Below are 18,309 nucleotides of genomic sequence, written 5' to 3' on the forward strand. Positions count from 1 at the left end.
ATGTGCTCCACTTTAATAAAGATATCATGGCTGAAACTTTATTAGTAGTTCAAGTACACTTATAACTTCATTTGACTTATCAAAAAAACCACAACGAAGATCATGAACAAAATAATAGCAACACCTTTTGGCTGACTATAACACAACTTTGTCTTTATACACCTATTTGATAAATTATTAATGTTTATTAAGGATTTGTATCATTTAGAACTCAAAGCACTCTTTAACTGTCTAATTTCATTGAGCCTATAGCCTTAAAATTCAAAGCAAATATTTAAGTGTCTATATACATACATACAATATAGAGCAAGACCAAGAACCAAACTATAACCTCCAGTTACCACCTGTAATTTATCTCACAACATATCATACATTTACATTTCAGGTCTTTGCCAGACACTTTTATTCAAAGTAGCTTACAACCAAATGAGGATACGAGCAACTTAGGGTTAAGGGTCTTGTTCCAGGGCCCATCAGTGGTAGCTTGGTGGTGGAGGGGCTTGAACCCTTAATCTTAGCATCAGTGGTCAGGTACCGTAACTGCTAAACCACCAAAACTGGCATTATTTTCTCTGGCAATGGAAGTATCCTGAATTCGGAACTCAACATAAATATACCCTCCGTATCTACTTTAGAAATACTGAAATTAAAACAGAAACAGATGCTACTACAGTCAAGATGCTTGCTACATCCAACAATTTGAAAGGCGTGGACAGACTATTTGCATTAGAACAAATATAGTCGTACCCATGCAGCTCCATTTAACTGCACTTCAGTGTGAATTCGTTGTAAATCATTGGCCCAAAGTCTACAAACTAAAAATGCTGTTTCAGGGCAAAATGCCACATTGGTTCATAAAGCTTTCATCACTTGTTCCAAATAATAAAAATTAAACCTAAATATATACTCCAATATTTAAAGAGCTAAGTGTGTTGTGGCAGTGTGGTGTGTAAATAGAAAGCACTGATTTGTAGACTGCCTTTTGCAGCTATTCAAATGAAATAATTAAGAGCATAAATAAGAGGTTTCTTGTTTTTTTGTGATATATGCCAGTTCCTAGTTGGATGCCTGCAGCACAAACTAGTTATGCCTTCAAAATTGAATATGAAAGCAGCATTAACAGATTTACCACTTTGCAAAGAACTCTGTGAGCAAATAGCAAATAGTTCAACAGTTTAAAAATAAGTTTCTAAATGCACAATTTATGAATGACAAACAATGGGGGGCGGCACGGTGGCTCGGTGGGTAGCACTGTCGCCTCACAGCAAGAAGGTCCTGGGTTCGAACCCCAGGTGGGGCGGTCCGGGTCCTTTCTGTGTGGAGTTTGCATGTTCTCCCCGTGTCTGCGTGGGTTTACTCCGGGTACTCCGGTTTCCTCCCACAGTCCAAAGACATGCAAGTGAGTTGAATTGAAGATACTAAATTGTCCAAGACTGTGCTTGATATAAACTTGTGAACTGATGAACCTTGTGTAATGAATAACTACCGTTCCTGTCATGAATGTAACCAAAAGGGTAAAAACATGACGTTAAATCCTAATAAACAAACAAATAAACAGACAAACAATGGCAAACAAGACAAACAAATGGATCTCAAATGGAAATCAAACCTAATCCTCACTGAAAAGGTTTCACAGACAACCAAACTGCACCTGTTTTATTTTGGACACATTATAAGGAGAACAAAATAATTGGAAAAGACAATTATGTTCAAAGTGTTGAAGGTAAACGAGGAGGATGACCAGAGACCAAACTGAAGACAGAATGTTCTGGAGAAACACAGTCCATACAGTCAGCAGGAGTTACCTTGACAGCACTTAAACACTAACGCTACTACTAATAATAATAATATTAATAGTTTCTATCTTTCTTTTTCATAAAAACACTTTATATTTTCACTTCTGGCCACTGGGCTATAGCTTGATTTATGTTAATAGTTTGTTGGTGGGTAGCGTATAAGTTGGTTCATATGATTTTAACATATAACTATCAATACTAGTTGCAAAAGGGAAAATAAAGCAATAGAAGTGGTGGTATTGTTAGAACCTGTACTGGTTATATGGGTGGTTCATTGTGGTGGTTAGTTTATTACAATGTACTCTACAGGCTGTAAGGCCACCATGGCTCAGTGGCTTTTGTCAAGTGTGAAGCCTGAATCTCGTTGGGTGTTAGGAATCACCCCATCTCTTGTTGCTGTGGAAACAGCCCGAGGCCCCGCCCCTGTGCTGCGTCACCGGAGTAAATCTGGAGCGTGTGGAGACTGCGGGGTTATTCCCGGTCAATGCACTACATTTCACTCAGTGTAACCTGTCACACCATGTACTGTACCTGCATTCATTCATTCAAAATCAACCAGGGTTATTCAGGTTTATTCAACTAAAGCTACACATGCTACTTTAGATTAGTGTACAGATAAACTATAAAGGAAATCAGGAGCTACTGAACACCAAACTTATTAAATAAAAAAAGACAAAATTATACTTTAATGATTAATTATCTACATATTATTATTGTTAGTACTATTACTATTATTATTATTATTTCTATTATTATTATTATTAAGAAAAAAAGAAAAAAAGAAAGAAAGAAAGAGAATAGACTTAAAAGAAATTTAGCCTCAAACGAAGGCCGATTGCAATAAAAAGTATTCTGGAATATATACTTTATTCTAACATGTATATCCATTAGTGTACATCTAATGTGTATATAAACATTCCATCCATCCATCCATCCATCCCTCCATCCATCCATCCATCTATCTATCTATGCTTTCATCCATCTATCTATCTATCTATCTATCTATCTATCTATCTATCTATCTATCTATCTATCTATCTATCTATCTATCTATCTATCTATCTATCTATCTATCTATCTATCTATCTATCTATCTATCTATCCATGCTTTCATCCATTCATCTATGTATCTATCTTTTATGTATATCTCTACATATTTACTTTTACACAGGAAAGTCTACAGGACAGGATGTTTTAAATAAATTTAAGGTACAATGTTCTTTCCTAAAAACACACACAGTAAAGGTACAAAACATCCACCCCACATTTTAGTTCTTCAGTTTTTAAGAGTTTATATGCACTTATAATGAAAGCATCCCGATATAAATGAGATATGTGCCAACAGGGTACAGATGAGGTTGACATGGCATTTCACTGAATTTTGCACGATGTTAACCCACAGCAGGAAGCGTGTTTAGGGCAGACCCGCTGTGATTTGCACATATTTGCACATGCAGGTTGTTGTAATGAAATGAACTTGAATGGGAGTGAGTTGAGTAAGTTGATGCTCGGGAAAATGGTAATAAAGTAGGAGCTCCTCCCATGATCCTCCTCAGCTTATTAAAGCCTGCAGCTGCAGCATCCTGACACCCTCAACACCCCCAACACCACCGACCCCCGGTGCTGTCTCACACGCCCTGGTGCTGAAAGTGGGAGCGCTGAGAGATGTGGGCTGTTTTCTTTCTCTTCCTCTCTTATCTGGACGGAGAGTTCAGTAAAGCTGAACTTTCAGATCTGGATGCGGATGAAAGCATCAGAAGTGCGACAGTGCGCAGATCCAAGTGGGGTTTTACTTACCCCGGGACTCTGTGGTGTGGAGCTGGAAACATCGCCGATAACTACAATCAGCTGGGTAAGTTTGAATCCATTAATACACCACCAACTTCATCATAAACTCAGATATTTTAAACCAACAACTACACCATAAACAACTTTTATTTTAATCTAACATTACATTATCAACTCCGTACATTTCAATCCAGCATTATACCATAAACACGGTGACTTTTAATCCATCACTGCAACACAAACAGCTTTCATTTAATACAGCGTTACACCATCGAAACTTTTGATGTTCGTTGATCAGTCCAGCACTGCACCATGAACTCAATTAAATTAATCCATCACATCAACATAAATAGCTTTAGTTTAATCCAACATTACTCCATCAAAACTTTGGTTGTTTGTTTGATCAATCCAACACTGCACCATAAACCAAGTTAAAAAATCCAACACTGCACCATGAACTTAGATAAATTAATCCATCCCTGCACCATAAATACCTTTAGTTTAATATAACATTACGCCATCAAAACCTTTGTTCGTTTGATTAATCCAACACTGCACCATAAACCCAGTTAAAAAATCCAACACTGTACCATAAACCCAGTTAAAATTCAACACTGTACTATAAACCCAGTTAAATAATCCAACACTGCCCATAAACTCAGTTATATTAATCCAACACTGTACTATAAACCCAGGTAAATAATTCCAACACTGCACTATAAACCCAGTTTAATTAATCCAACACTGAATCATAAACTCCTTATTATTGAAAAACTTCCTTAACATAAAAATAATATGAGAATGTGATTGTGCATGTAAAATTCACAATATAATTTCTACATGTCAACAGGTAGTTTAATTGAATTTTTTTCTTTCGTTAGTCTATTTAAAACAAGACTAATATAATTTAATAGAATTATTTTCCTCTATTTATGCATTTTAAATTTGGGCCATGGTATGTATTATTTATTTTCATTATGTAAGAAAGAAAGAAATAATTAAAATTGAAGTATGTAGGTGGTGTAAATGGTGTTCTTTTAACTGCAAGGCAAATATATTCTTTTACAGTCAGAGATATTGGGTTATATTTTTGTTATTGTATTTTCCATAAAAGGTTGACCATACAACCTTTAATTGTGGCCAGTCTTGTATTCATGTAGTCTATCTATGACATATTTCGGTACCTCAGTGCAATTTCTGATGTCATAATGCAAAATCAATTAGTAATAGCTTTTAAGTAATTGCTTTTAAGAAACATTTGGCATGTTATTACATCTGCTCTTTTGTCTCTGTCGTTTATCCAGGGGAATTTGCTGAGACGGACAAGTGCTGCCGTACCCATGACCACTGTCCTCACGTCATTCATGCTTTCTCCTCCAACTATGGCTTCACCAACTTTAAATGGCACTCCATTTCACACTGCGACTGCGACAATACGTAAGTTAAATGACAAAATTAGCCAATCTGCAACTTATCATCACCTTAGTCATGTCATTGGATGGATATTGAAATCTGAATTTGCTAGATACATTCATTGAGAGGAGTTCAGTAGTTGGAAGTCACTGCAAAATAAATGTGATGCTTTAAACAGAACACATTAATAATAATTTTAGTTAAGAAAAGAACCAGGTATATTATTATACTGAAATAATATTATTTTTTTATAATGATAAATTGTAGATTATATATAAAGATGCTGTTATTATTATATTATTATTATTATTATTTTTTTTTTACAAAAGTTACCAAACAGCCTTGGCAATTTGACCAAGTCTAAACACAAAGTGACCTTGCCGCTACACACAAGCAGGACTTTTATTGTTCTTTTATATTTACATTGAACAGAGATCAAGTCCCGAAATTGAACAAGAGGCCAAGAGGCCTGGCTCACAATCAACGTTAAGCTCCTTCACACTAAATTTGTCAGAACATGTTTTTACTGACCTCGCTTTGTGCACAGGCGCACAGTCATCCTGAAACAGAAAACTGGCATCACAAAGTTGAAAGCAGATCATTTCTTTTTAATAATTTATTGGATACACCTGCTGGCAATGGGTGTGGCTGAATCACCTGACTTTTCATAAATGTCAACACTTTCTTTATATAGTTAAAATGTTTGTAATATTTTTCTATTGTTTCAGTAAGGCTCAAGTTGAACTAAAATTACACATTGCATCTGTATTGTTTTCTTTAAAGCATTGAATATGTTTTTGGATAAATCATTTTGGCCTGAAGAACTATTTTGCTACTAATGCCCTTGGTTTCTGACTCCTGCAGGTTAAAGCAGTGCTTACGGGCAGTTAATGACACTGCATCCCGGGTGGTTGGACAAGCTTTCTTTAATGTGATCGAAGTCTCCTGCTTTGAATTCTCCATTGAGGAACAGTGTGTTGAGCGTCACTGGTACGGCGTGTAAGTATCAGATAATAAATGCTCCCACTCAGAAACCAAATCAAGTTTCCACTACCATATCATATGATTCCTGCTTTTATTTTCTGCTGTAGGTGTAAGAAATATGACAAAGTGCCCGTTGCCCTGGTAAAAGAATCAGTCCCTTATGACTTCGGAGGCATTGAAGTTATTGATGCATTGCCCATAGTACCTTCTAAGAACAAACTACCTGAACAAGACGAAGACACGCGAAAAGAATCAGGACAGTCTGAGAGCACGACCCAGTCCAGCTTTTCAGGCTCCAAAAGCCCCGCGCCAGAGGAGCCCTCGCTTACAAACGTTGTCATGGCAGCCGAGGACTTCATCAAAGTGCTGGCTACAGTGTCCACATCTCAGGGCTCGTCTGCTGAAGAAGACAAAGGCGAGACACAGAGCTCAGACAAGAAGAGGAAGAAGAATGGTGGCAAGAAGAAAAAGAAATCAAAAAAGAGGAGAGGGAAAGGAAAAGGGAAGTCGACTAAGCAGAATGCTGGAGGGGTCTCAAAAGCCGATGAGGGTGTTGCCGGGGCTCCGTCTGCAAACACGACAGAACAGGTCATAAACAAGAACTTTGTAGAAGACCAAATCTGGGTTGGCAAGAATGGCAACTTGAATTTCAATTCTGTTAGTGACAGTGCACATCCCAATAAGATGATGAGGGATGACCATCAGAGGATACCTAACGAGAGGCAAGTCGAGACCACCATCGTACCGAACGCCAAGCAAAAGGCAGGGACGCTTGAACAAATCAAGGATGCGGAATCTGTTCAGCTAGTGTTCACAACTCACATCCCTTTCACTATCACCAGCAGACCCAGACATGCAAGGATAAAACAAAGAAAAAGGCAAAGGCGTCCAGTTCCAACTTCCCTCCCGGCAGAATTCACCCTGCACAAAACGATGGCGGATAACGCCCCGACGAGTACGCCTCAAAGCTCCGGCCTAGCTGGTCCAACAACACACCCTGCGATCAGCCCACCAGTGGAGGCGGTGCTACTTAACTTTGAGTTGCAGCATGAAAAGGGATCCGCTTTAACTGCCAGCGTACAGAATGCGCCCATTGTTGGAACCAAAAGGCCGAGGTTAAGGCAGAGAGGGGGGAGGAAGAAAAATCGAAAGCTCAGTACTCCTTCATCCCCCACCAAGGATTTAGCAACAGAAGAGCCGCTAATGGCCGAGCCAAGTGGTGGATCAGAGAGGCTACAGCCTAATCCACTAGAGACTGAGTTGGGAAGATCTCTAACAGGCATCTCTGGTGATATTCGACCTAAAAAGAGACACCCGAGGTTAAAGGGTTCAGGTGACAGAAGGAGATCTGGGCAATCCGACGCTGATTTATCCATTATGGAAGACACAATTAGACCCGGGCATGAAACTAGGACAATCACGGATACCAGTACCTCAACTGTTTCAGGTCCAGATTTTGCAGACACTCAGGCAAGCAGGGTTGGTGCAAGCACTGGGCTTTTCCCTTATTTCCAGACTATCACTCCTTCCATGGCGCCTCTAAAAACAAGAACAACCAAGATAAGAAGATCAAAAGCTAGCACTGGCAAGAAAAGAAGAAAGAACAAAGCACTATAGTGAAATGATTTGTTTGTAATTGATACAATACAATTTTTTTACGTAATTGTTGTAAAACCCATAATGAATTATTCAATCTATGCAACATTGTCACTAAATAAATGAGTTTGGAAAACACTGTCAGATTAATTTGTCTTAATCACGTAATGCGGACACTCCTAATTATTGATTTCAAGTGTTTTAGCCTCACTCATTGGTAACAGGTGTATACAATCAATTATAAAATAAATATCATATAAACTATTCAGTAAGATGGTGGTCTATGGTCTATGGTGCATTGAAACTCCAGTAGTCTGCATAAATCCCTTCATAGCTCATTGACCTTTACCCAGATGAACAACTTATGTAATGTTGATTTGTTGCTGGTAGACTTTGGCCTCTGGAATCTTTGCCAGTGAATTAAGGGTATTAAGTGGGAAAGGGTCACATTCTTTGCAAAAGAATAATCCGGGTTTGGTGTGTCTTTCCAACTTTTAGTAATAAATAATAGAAAACAGCCAGCTCAGCTATTTCAGACTCTCATAAGCTAATCAATACATGTCTATCTATCTATCTATCTATCTATCTATCTATCTATCTATCTATCTATCTATCTATCTATCTATCTATCTATCTATCTATCTATCTATCTATCTATCTATCTATCTATCTATCAGATATAAGATAACATTTAAATGTGAATGTATATACTAGAGACGTTTTCCTCAAATAGGATTCTTAGTAACCCATGAAACCCATTTTAGCCACATGGCTCACTAACTATACAGTGGTAGCAGTTTGGGGAAGGCCCTTTCCTGAGCATGGCTTTGTCTTTGTACTCAAAGCCTGGTGATGTAGAGAGACTTCAGAGTCTTGACCTCAACTCCACTGAACACTTTTGTGATGAAATGGATAAAATGTTGCAACAATGACACCTGACCTCACAAATCTTGACTGATTGGGCGCACATTTCCATTGACTTTCCAAATCTATTATAGCCTCAACTTCAGACCTGGGATGTCCAACAAGCTCATGGTCAGGTGTCCATATATAGATATATTATCTATGTCCAACAATGATCTGCCTAGGAGCACATTCATGATTAAACAGGAAAGGACCTTCCTCAAACTGCCACAGTTATTGATTTTATACCCGTTAGCTATGGGTATGACTGACTCACCTAAACTTAATAATTAACAAGTACCACTGTACCAGAGCTGAACAAGATAAAGACGGCAAAAATATAGAAAGCATGCATATAAAAGTATTGTACACAAACTGTCATATTTAGCAGAACAACAACAGAATAAAAGATCCACTTTATTTTAAGCTCATTTAAATGAACTTGAAAACACAGGGAAATAGCACCAGTCATACGATTATTCAAATGATGGTGTGATGACAAGTCCACGCCTGCTCGCTCAGCAGACTCCTCCTTCAAAGCCCTGAGGTGCTCAGCACTTTAAGAATGGGAGCTCGGACACAATGCTCACTTTTATTCAAAAGTACATTTTCCCAAAAGAAAAATGAGCCAGTAGTACAACCCTGAGAGTATGAATACATGTGTGTACAATGGTTTGCATGCCTCATGGTTTTTGAATGGGAAACAGAGGTTGGAGGGGTTATAAGGGCAAAAAGTGGGCATGCAAGGACTTGAAGGGCTCTTATATACAGTATATACAGTACACATATGCACTCCTCCAGAAGCAGTTCTAAAACCCTGGTATCTGATCGGTCAGAGGTATGAGGCTCCCAATAAAGAAATTAAGAAGGTAAACCAGGGGCTAAATGAAAACTAAACACCCTGTTGGGCAGCTGTGCATTTTTATGCCTATTAGTCTTACTTTATTAGTCTTACTTTATCCTTCAAAGCATGTCAGCACAAAGCCAGACACTAGACACTGCCAGCATTATTATCTAGGGTATCTAGAGTTCAAATGTTTTAAACAAAGGTTGTATCTTACAGATTATTTTTCAGATTTTTAGATAATTGGATTTTATCTTCATGGTGGGTTTCCTTAGAATCACTGGGCGTAATGCCACAACGCAACCCGGAAAAAGACACCAATCCATTGTGGGGCCTTAGCAATCGGGGGTGACTGCTAAGGCCCCACAATGGATTGGCGTCTTGTCTCCACTCTCAGACATAGCCAATCGTGTCTGGCTGAATCTTGGATCATTAGAAAAAAAACAAAAGAAACACAAAAGTATACACCGATCAGGTCTAACATTATGACCACCTTACTAATATTGTGTTGGTCCCCCTTTTGCTGCCAAAACAGCCCTGCAACTGTGATGCACTGTGTATTCTGACACCTTTCTATCAGAACCAGCATTAACTTCTTCAGCAATTTGAGCTACAGTAGCTCGTCTGTTGGATCGCACCACACGGGTCAGCCTTCGCTCTCCACGTGCATCAATGAGCCATGGCCGCCCATGACCCTGTCGCCGGTTTACCACTGTTCCTTCCTTGGACCACTTTTGATAGATACTGACCACTGCAGACCCCCCCCACTAACAGGTGCCGTGATGAAGAGATAATCAGTGTTATTCACTTCACCTATCAGTGGTCATATTGTTATGCCTGGTCGGTGTATGGTTGCAGAAAACAAGAAAAAATACTTTAAATAATGACGTTAAATGTTTTTAAATTTCACTTTAATTACGTTTTATGTGAGTGAATAATAAACACAGCTTAACATTGTACAGAGCACATGGCAAAGTAAAAAACTTTGTTCTGTTACAAATAAATGTAAAACGTTCAGAGTAACAAGTAAGACAAAAACACAGAAAAGACAAACACAAATCTTACATCAGCTACTGATCACTACATCGTTTAAATACCACATATTTTAATCCAGTACAGTCCAGCAGGCCGTGAGAAAACCACTGATAACAAGTATGATGCTGGCAGATGCAAGAGTCGCTCCAGAATAATAGACCTCTCGCCCGTTGAGTGGCTGCACAGGGCGAAATGTCTTCACCATGGCAGTCTCATTTGAAAATATCAGATTAGAGAACGCAGAAAGCTGTGAAATATCAGAAAAAAATTAGCAGGGTGGACACAGTGAATTCAAAGCTTCTAGTCATCCACATAGTGAAAAAGTATTCAGACCCCTTCATTTTTGCACACTTTGTGTTGTGTTGATATAAGCTGTTTCATTTATCAATCTACATGCAATCAGTGATGAAGTAAAATAGGTTTTTAAAAGTTTTTTTTTTTACTTAATCAAGAATCAAACACTTTACAGAAGTCATTTGAGAGACATCTACACAAGTTATGCATGCCTGGATTTGGGCAGCTTATCCCAAGCAGGGACCCGCAAGCGACCCGCATTTTCTCCATGATTTTTACCACGACCCAGGCAACACAAACAGCACTTAAAACAAAACACAAACCAAAATATACTTGAATAATAAGAATGGTGGCAATCTGGTCCCACTGTGGTTTACAAGATGTAACGTAATGCCTCCACAAGGTGGCGTTCGTGTACAAGTTCATTTTGTGTTTATGAGCCTGTTAAAATGTGTTTATTTAATTATTATTATTTTTTTCTCTGCGACCCCTTTTTTGACTCACAACCCACCCAAGGGTCACAACTCAAGGACTGTCAGATTAAATATTAAGTTTCTGTAAACTACCATCTTCAGGCTTCTCCACAGTTTTTGATGTGGTTTAAGTCCTGGCTTTGGCTGAGCCACTCAAGGGCATTCAAAGACTTGCCCGGAAGACAATCAGGTGTTGTTTTGGCTGCGTGCTTTGAGTTCATTGCCAAACTGCCACAACAGTCTGAGTACTCAGTATTCTGTAGAAATTGTTTTGTTAGAGATGTTCCTGTATTTGGCTGCATTGATCTGTCCTTTAGTTCCGACCAGTCTCCCTGTCTCTGTTGCTGAGAAGAACCCTCATAAGCCTTTTTTCGTCTCAACAGACCAAAGAATCTTCATGTTACCAGGGTCTTTTAATCAGGCTGTCATGTGTCTATTACTCAACACTGCCCTCTCTGCCACTAGGCTTGATTTAGTGAGTACTGCAGAGAGTGTTGCCTGCCCAAAAGGTTCTCTCTTTTCTACACTGGTCTATTGGAGCACTTTAAGAGTGACCAAGCCTGTCTGGCCCTACCGCTCAATTTGGCTGGACGACCAACACTAGGAATGTTCAACTTTAAGCCAAGCTTCTTCCATTTAAATTTATTGATGCCACTGTGAAAACACCTTTTATATCCTTGCTTTGGTTTAAGACTTGCCATAATTTAATGACAGCTCCACAGACAGTTTCTTGGACTCCAGTGCCTCATTTTTGTCCTGACAGTGTGTGAACTGTGGCCATCCAAGAGAAAATAGAAATATCATACTCCATGATAACCTATCTGACTCAGCTCATGTCGGACTTATTAATAAATTGAAGAATTTGAACCAAAAATAAGAGAATGCAAAGCTTAGCATACTAAAGGTCACTGGAAGCTTTTTCCCCATTGAACAAGGTAGTAAAATCTTTGGTACTTGAAATATGGAACTGTGAGAACTGGGCCACTGCTTACTGGTCAAGATTTAAAAGGTTCCAGTTCAATTACCTTTGTTAAAAAGATATTCAAGTGTTTTAAGGAATCTAACAGTATTAAAAATACTTCAGTGTTCCTGTCAAAGCTACAGCTCAAGCAAACGTGCTATCAACTCATTAAAAGGCATGTACTGTACATTGCCTCCTTGTGGTTGTTATTATTAGTTATCATTAGCAGAAGTAGATGATTAATATTACTATTATTTTCTTGCCTCAAACACCAGGTTATTTTACTACACACATGTTTTACTATCAGCTCTTTTCTAAATATTAAAACAGTAAATTGAAAGTCAAATACTCTTCGTTTAAGGTCTAGAACTTAAAGGATGCAGTGGTTTTAATGATCAATTCTAACAGCACTGTTCATCTCTCTTTGTCAGTTTAATGTATCATTATGCTCCAATGTTACATGTTAATATTTAGGTTAATTACTAAATATATGAAAAACTTAGCAGTACAGTGTTTGAACAACACAGTCAAAGCCCTATCAGCTATATATTTAGATATCTACACTGATCAACCATAACATTAAAACCACTTCCTTGTTTCTACACTCACTGTCCATTTTATCAGCTCCACTTACCATATAGAAGCACTTTGTAGTTCTACAATTACTGACTGTAGTCCATCTGTTTGTCTTCAATGGTCAGGACTCTCCCGGGACCACCACCAGAGTGGGTATTATTTAGGTGGTTGATCATTCTCGGCACTGCAGTGACACTGACATGGTGGTGGTGTGTTAGTGTGTGTTGTGCTGGTATGAGCGGATCAGACACAGCAACGCTGCTGGAGTTTAAAAAACCCCACTGCTCAGAATAGTCCACCAATCAAAAATATCCAGCCAACAGCGCCCCGTGGGCGGCGTCCTGTGACCACTGATGAAGGTCTAGAAGATGACCGACTCAAACAGCAGCAATAGATGAGCGATCGTCTCTGACTTTACATCTACAAGGTGGACCAACTAGGTAGGAGTGTCTAATAGAGCGGACAGTGAGTGGACACGGTGTTTAAATACTCCAGCAGCGCTGCTGTGTCTGATCCACTCATACCAGCACAACACACACTAACACACCACCACCATGTCATTGTAACTGCAGTGCTGAGATTGATCCACCACCCAAATAATACCTGCTCTGTGGTGGTCCTGTGGGGGTCCTGACCATTGAGGAACAGGGTGAAAGCAGGCTAAAAAAGTATGTAGAGAAATAGATGGACTACAGTCAGTAATTGTAGAACTACAAAGTGCTTCTATATGGTAAGTGGAGCTGATAAAATGGACAGTGAGTGTAGAAACAAGTAGGTGGTTTTAATGTTATGACTGATCGGTGTGTATATATATATTAAGTCTTAGTATGACCCAACCTGTGAAATATTATAATTGGTTAAATATGGGTGTCTTTCTATGACTTTTAGTTCAATACACACACTACAAGATTTTATAAGATAAAATGAGTGAGTCCTACAAATGTTATTAAAAGGTCAAGTTGGGTTAAGACGATCTTCTATGTAGAACTTACTTGCTGCACGTCGAGATCAACAGGCTTTTCAAAGACAGTCCAGATTACTGCCTCTGAGCAATTGGGTGTAGTTAAGGACCCTTGGTAGCGATAGAATTTGGTCTTTTGAGGAATAAGCATGTCCAATGATGCCAAGCTGAGAGATGAATTGCTGGCTAGAGAGAAATCAGGTTAGAAATGATAGTTATTAGTTAAGCCAAACTTTCTGTTAACCACTAGAACTAATCTTGTTCTGACTCTGTTTTAGTTTTCGTAGGTGGACCATAAAACAATAAAGTCCTAAACAAGCATTGTATGACAATAAACAAAACCATAAAACTGAGTGATTTACATGGTTGTGTGATATTAGGCAGAGCATCTATAATGGAGTCATAATTCTTGTTTGCACTTCCCGATTCCTGCGAGAAAAAGAACACTGATTTAATGGCATGTATACATGTACAGTGTATCACAAAAGTGAGTACACCCCTCACATTTCTGCAAATATTTTATTATATCTTTTCATGGGACAACACTACAGAAATAAAACTTGGATATAACTTAGATTAGTCAGTGTACAACTTGTATAGCAGTGTAGATTTACTGTCTTCTGAAAATAACTCAACACACAGCCATTAATGTCTAAAATGGCTGGCAACATAAGTGAGTACACCCCACAGTGAACATGTCCAAATTGTGCCCAAAGTGTCAATATTTTGTGTGACCACCATTATTATCCAGCACTGCCTTAACCCTCCTGGGCATGGAATTCACCAGAGCTGCACAGGTTGCTGCTGGAATCCTCTTCCACTCCTCCATGATGACATCACGGAGCTGGTGGATGTTAGACACCTTGAACTCCTCTACCTTCCACTTGAGGATGCGCCACAGGTGCTCAATTGGGTTTAGTCCATCACCTTTACCTTCAGCTTCCTCAGCAAGGCAGTTGTCATCTTGGAGGTTGTGTTTGGGGTCGTTATCCTGTTGGAAAACTGCCATGAGGCCCAGTTTTCGAAGGGAGGGGATCATGCTCTGTTTCAGAATGTCACAGTACATGTTGGAATTCATGTTTCCCTCAATGAACTGCAGCTCCCCAGTGCCAGCAACACTCATGCAGCCCAAGACCATGATGCTACCACCACCATGCTTGACTGTAGGCAAGATACAGTTGTCTTGGTACTTCTCACCAGGGCGCCGCCACACATGCTGGACACCATCTGAGCCAAACAAGTTTATCTTGGTCTCGTCAGACCACAGGGCATTCCAGTAATCCATGTTCTTGGACTGCTTGTCTTCAGCAAACTGTTTGCGGGCTTTCTTGTGCGTCAGCTTCCTTCTGGGATGACGACCATGCAGACCGAGTTGATGCAGTGTGCGGCGTATGGTCTGAGCACTGACAGGCTGACCTCCCACGTCTTCAACCTCTGCAGCAATGCTGGCAGCACTCATGTGTCTATTTTTTAAAGCCAACCTCTGGATATGACGCCGAACACGTGGACTCAACTTCTTTGGTCGACCCTGGCGAAGCCTGTTCCGAGTGGAACCTGTCCTGGAAAACCACTGTATGACCTTGGCCACCATGCTGTAGCTCAGTTTCAGGGTGTTAGCAATCTTCTTATAGCCCAGGCCATCTTTGTGGAGAGCAACAATTCTATTTCTCACATCCTCAGAGAGTTCTTTGCCATGAGGTGCCATGTTGAATATCCAGTGGCCAGTATGAGAGAATTGTACCCAAAACACCAAATTTAAGAGCCCTGCTCCCCATTTACACCTGGGACCTTGACACATGACACCAGGGAGGGACAACGACACATTTGGGCACAATTTGGACATGTTCACTGTGGGGTGTACTCACTTATGTTGCCAGCTATTAAGACATTAATGGCTGTGTGTTGAGTTATTTTCAGAAGACAGTAAATCTACACTGCTATACAAGTTGTACACTGACTACTCTAAGTTATATCCAAGTTTCATGTCTATAGTGTTGTCCCATGAAAAGATATAATGAAATATTTGCAGAAATGTGAGGGGTGTACTCACTTTTGTGATACACTGTATACATCTAAATTAGATCACACATTAATCAAAGGTTTAACAGTTAACATAGTTCCTTTTTACCATGATTATTAAACTCAGGAAAAATATCCATACCTGGAAAAAGACTCCGAGAACTGCTAGTCCGGAGGTGTCTTCAGTAGCCTCTTGAACAGAGCTGTACTTTTCCTTTATGTGAACAATATGCATCTATGGAGATACAAGAAATTTGTCTGCCTGAGTAACACCACTAACTACACTAAACAAAATATTCACATTCAACTGCTTTATTAATAATTTATAATGTCTATAATATAGCAGTGAATAATACTTTATATGTCTTAAAGTATGTGGATACCTGGTCAAAATCTTGTTGGACATACCATTCCAAAACTTGAGCATGAGCATGCCCCCTGTGGTTATAGCAGTATCCCAATAAAAGCCTTACCACAATATTTTGAGTTCAATCAACAATCCAATTCTTCCCAAATGTATTTATTAGGGTATTATAAGGGCATTCCTCCAAACCTGGTGTTTATGGACCTCACTTTTTAAACAATTCATGTTCCCCAAACTATGTGCTAAAACATCTGAACTCAATGACCTCAAGTCCACATACTTTTGGCTCCAATGTGTGGTTTAGTCATTTGTCTTATAGAGTATTACCTCCATTGGATACTGCTCTCCATCAATGGTGTGCTCTGATCCAGGCCCACCATTTTTACCCCAGTGGAAATGGATTTCCATTGCTTTGTATTTGTCCTCCAGCTTTCCACCATCGATTGTTGCAGTGCCTGGCAAGCTCAGCTTTACTGAAAATTACAATAAAAATAGAGTTGTGACTTTTTGTGATCTAGAAATTTGTTTAATTTACCATTCAGCATCACGTCTGTGATCACTTTTTAAATGCTAAAAATGTCCATTACCTAAATGTCCAATACCCCATTTCCCTCTTAGTCAGCTAATTATAAAAGTGCATAACGTTCAAGAAATAAAGTGCATATTCTATAACATACAGATTAAATTCAAAGCTGATTCACTAATAGCAGCAGCTGAGTAATTTGAGTCATTTGAGGAGAATTAACATCACTGCACATACTAATTTAATACGCAATTTGCACCATGTTTAAGACATTGATATAAAGAACTGATTTTTCTTTTAAATATCTACATATATGTCTGGAAATGTTGTAGCTGGGTCCTATTTTAAAGCACTGCCCAACTTCCAAATGCATTTTAATCAATGTAATGCCTGCAATCAGTTACTGTAAATGTCCTGCATAATGTAAATCTATAAGTTTAATTATTAGGATTTATGTTTATTAAATTGCCAACAATAGGTACCACACTGCTTAAAATCTAATTTGTTCTCTCTTAATGACTATCAAAAGCATTAAGCACTCTCAAAACCTCATTTGCATCATTTACAAAACGAGGTTTTTGCCACTGGAGGGGGCTGCTTTACAAGGCTATAGGGAGCAGAGCTTGAACAGAAGACTGTAAACTGCTTAAGTCATTCATTCATTAAGTCACCGTAAACTATATGTACTAAAGTATTGGGACACCTGAACATGAGCTTGGTGAACATCCCATTCAAAACCATCAGTATTAACATTGAATTGCTCTCTCATTTCTTTTGTAGCTTTGGAGTGTCTCTGTGGGAGTCTGTGCCCATTCAGTCAGTAGAGTAAGGATGATGGAATAGAAGACCTGGCTCACAATCAAGGTTTAATTCTTCCCATAAGTGTTCATTAGGGTTGAGACCAGGGCTCTGTGTAGGCAACTTATATATGCTTGTATGTAAAAGTATATTGTAAATCATTTTCCTTACTTGACATTTACTCAGTATCATGTACTGTGCATTTTAGTTTGCAGCTTAGGTTATAACATTATACAAATGAATCATTTCAATTCCAGCTAATTAAAGTCTTACCTGTGTGACCATTGTTAAAAATCAAACCCTGGAATGGGCTTTGGTAACCATGAAATTTGAGTGGTGCAAAGTTTTGAATAATCCTTTTTTTTGTTACAATGTTAATTGGTGACTGGTTGGTTCCTCCACACATTGGTACTATGTCCACCCACTCATCAGGACCTAGAGAAGAAAAAAAAAACAGTGTAGAGTAAACGGATGTTATCATATCCTACTGCTAATTCAAAATGTCTTGTGAACGAATGGTCTGATCTCACCTTTGCATGTGTGGTCACAGGAGACCTGGGATTGATAGCACCAGTCTGAAAGAACGAGGTTTATTAACATGTTTATCACCAACAGGTGGTGATTATTTTAACTGAATTACCTTAAGCTCTGTGGGATTATTTGAAACTGTTTTTAAGATTAACGGCTCTTAAAGATCATGAGTGAATTGTGAAGACTAACAAAAAAAACAACACGACAACAATGAAAGGTGTTAGAATAAATACCTGTCTATGAAATGCTGTTATGAACAGGTGTGTATATTGTTTTGGGATTATTGGGTAATACACAAAAGATAACCCTTCTTATGAGGTCTTGCTTAATCTGATATGACTAATAGGTTCACAATCAGCTCTGTGCAAAGTTCATTCCAAAAAAAAAAAAAACCCTTCGAGAGGAGAAGAATGGCTTAAAAAAACAATTGTTTCCCTGACTATTTATGCA

The 18,309-nt window shown here is 38.8% G+C and overlaps 2 protein-coding genes across 2 annotated transcripts; one reads left to right on the forward strand and one right to left on the reverse strand.

Moving 5' to 3' along the window:
- The first annotated feature begins 3,405 nt into the window (after nt 1–3,405).
- On the forward strand, nt 3,406–7,715 carry proca1 (protein interacting with cyclin A1). The gene is made up of 4 exons (XM_063017102.1): nt 3,406–3,648; nt 4,889–5,021; nt 5,862–5,996; nt 6,089–7,715. The coding sequence occupies exons 1-4, from the start codon at nt 3,462–3,464 to the stop codon at nt 7,596–7,598; spliced, it is 1,965 nt and encodes a 654-aa protein (XP_062873172.1). The 5' UTR covers nt 3,406–3,461; the 3' UTR covers nt 7,599–7,715.
- Nucleotides 7,716–10,429: 2,714 nt separating this feature from the next.
- ca4b (carbonic anhydrase IV b) lies at nt 10,430–17,928 on the reverse strand. Its single transcript, XM_063016496.1, has 7 exons — nt 17,859–17,928; nt 17,602–17,763; nt 16,335–16,480; nt 15,786–15,878; nt 13,987–14,053; nt 13,656–13,810; nt 10,430–10,606 (listed from the first exon to the last, which is right to left on the reverse strand). Exons 1-7 carry the CDS (start codon nt 17,926–17,928, stop codon nt 10,430–10,432), a joined length of 870 nt encoding a protein of 289 aa, XP_062872566.1.
- Nucleotides 17,929–18,309: the final 381 nt, after the last annotated feature.

Source organism: Trichomycterus rosablanca, chromosome 20 (assembly GCF_030014385.1).
Source record: "Trichomycterus rosablanca isolate fTriRos1 chromosome 20, fTriRos1.hap1, whole genome shotgun sequence".
Classification (NCBI taxonomy): Eukaryota; Metazoa; Chordata; class Actinopteri; order Siluriformes; family Trichomycteridae; genus Trichomycterus; species Trichomycterus rosablanca.

Coding starts and splice junctions, on each gene's coding strand:
- proca1 (XM_063017102.1), top strand. CDS start 3,462: ATGTGGGCTGTTTTCTTTCTCTTCCTCTCTTATCTGGACGGAGAGTTC. Junction 3,649..4,888: donor CGATAACTACAATCAGCTGG/GTAAGTTTGAAT, acceptor TCGTTTATCCAG/GGGAATTTGCTGAGACGGAC. Junction 5,997..6,088: donor GAGCGTCACTGGTACGGCGT/GTAAGTATCAGA, acceptor TTTCTGCTGTAG/GTGTAAGAAATATGACAAAG.
- ca4b (XM_063016496.1), bottom strand. CDS start 17,928: ATGTTAATAAACCTCGTTCTTTCAGACTGGTGCTATCAATCCCAGGTC. Junction 17,764..17,858: donor CTGTGACCACACATGCAAAG/GTGAGATCAGAC, acceptor TTTCTTCTCTAG/GTCCTGATGAGTGGGTGGAC. Junction 16,481..17,601: donor TTTTAACAATGGTCACACAG/GTAAGACTTTAA, acceptor TGTAATTTTCAG/TAAAGCTGAGCTTGCCAGGC.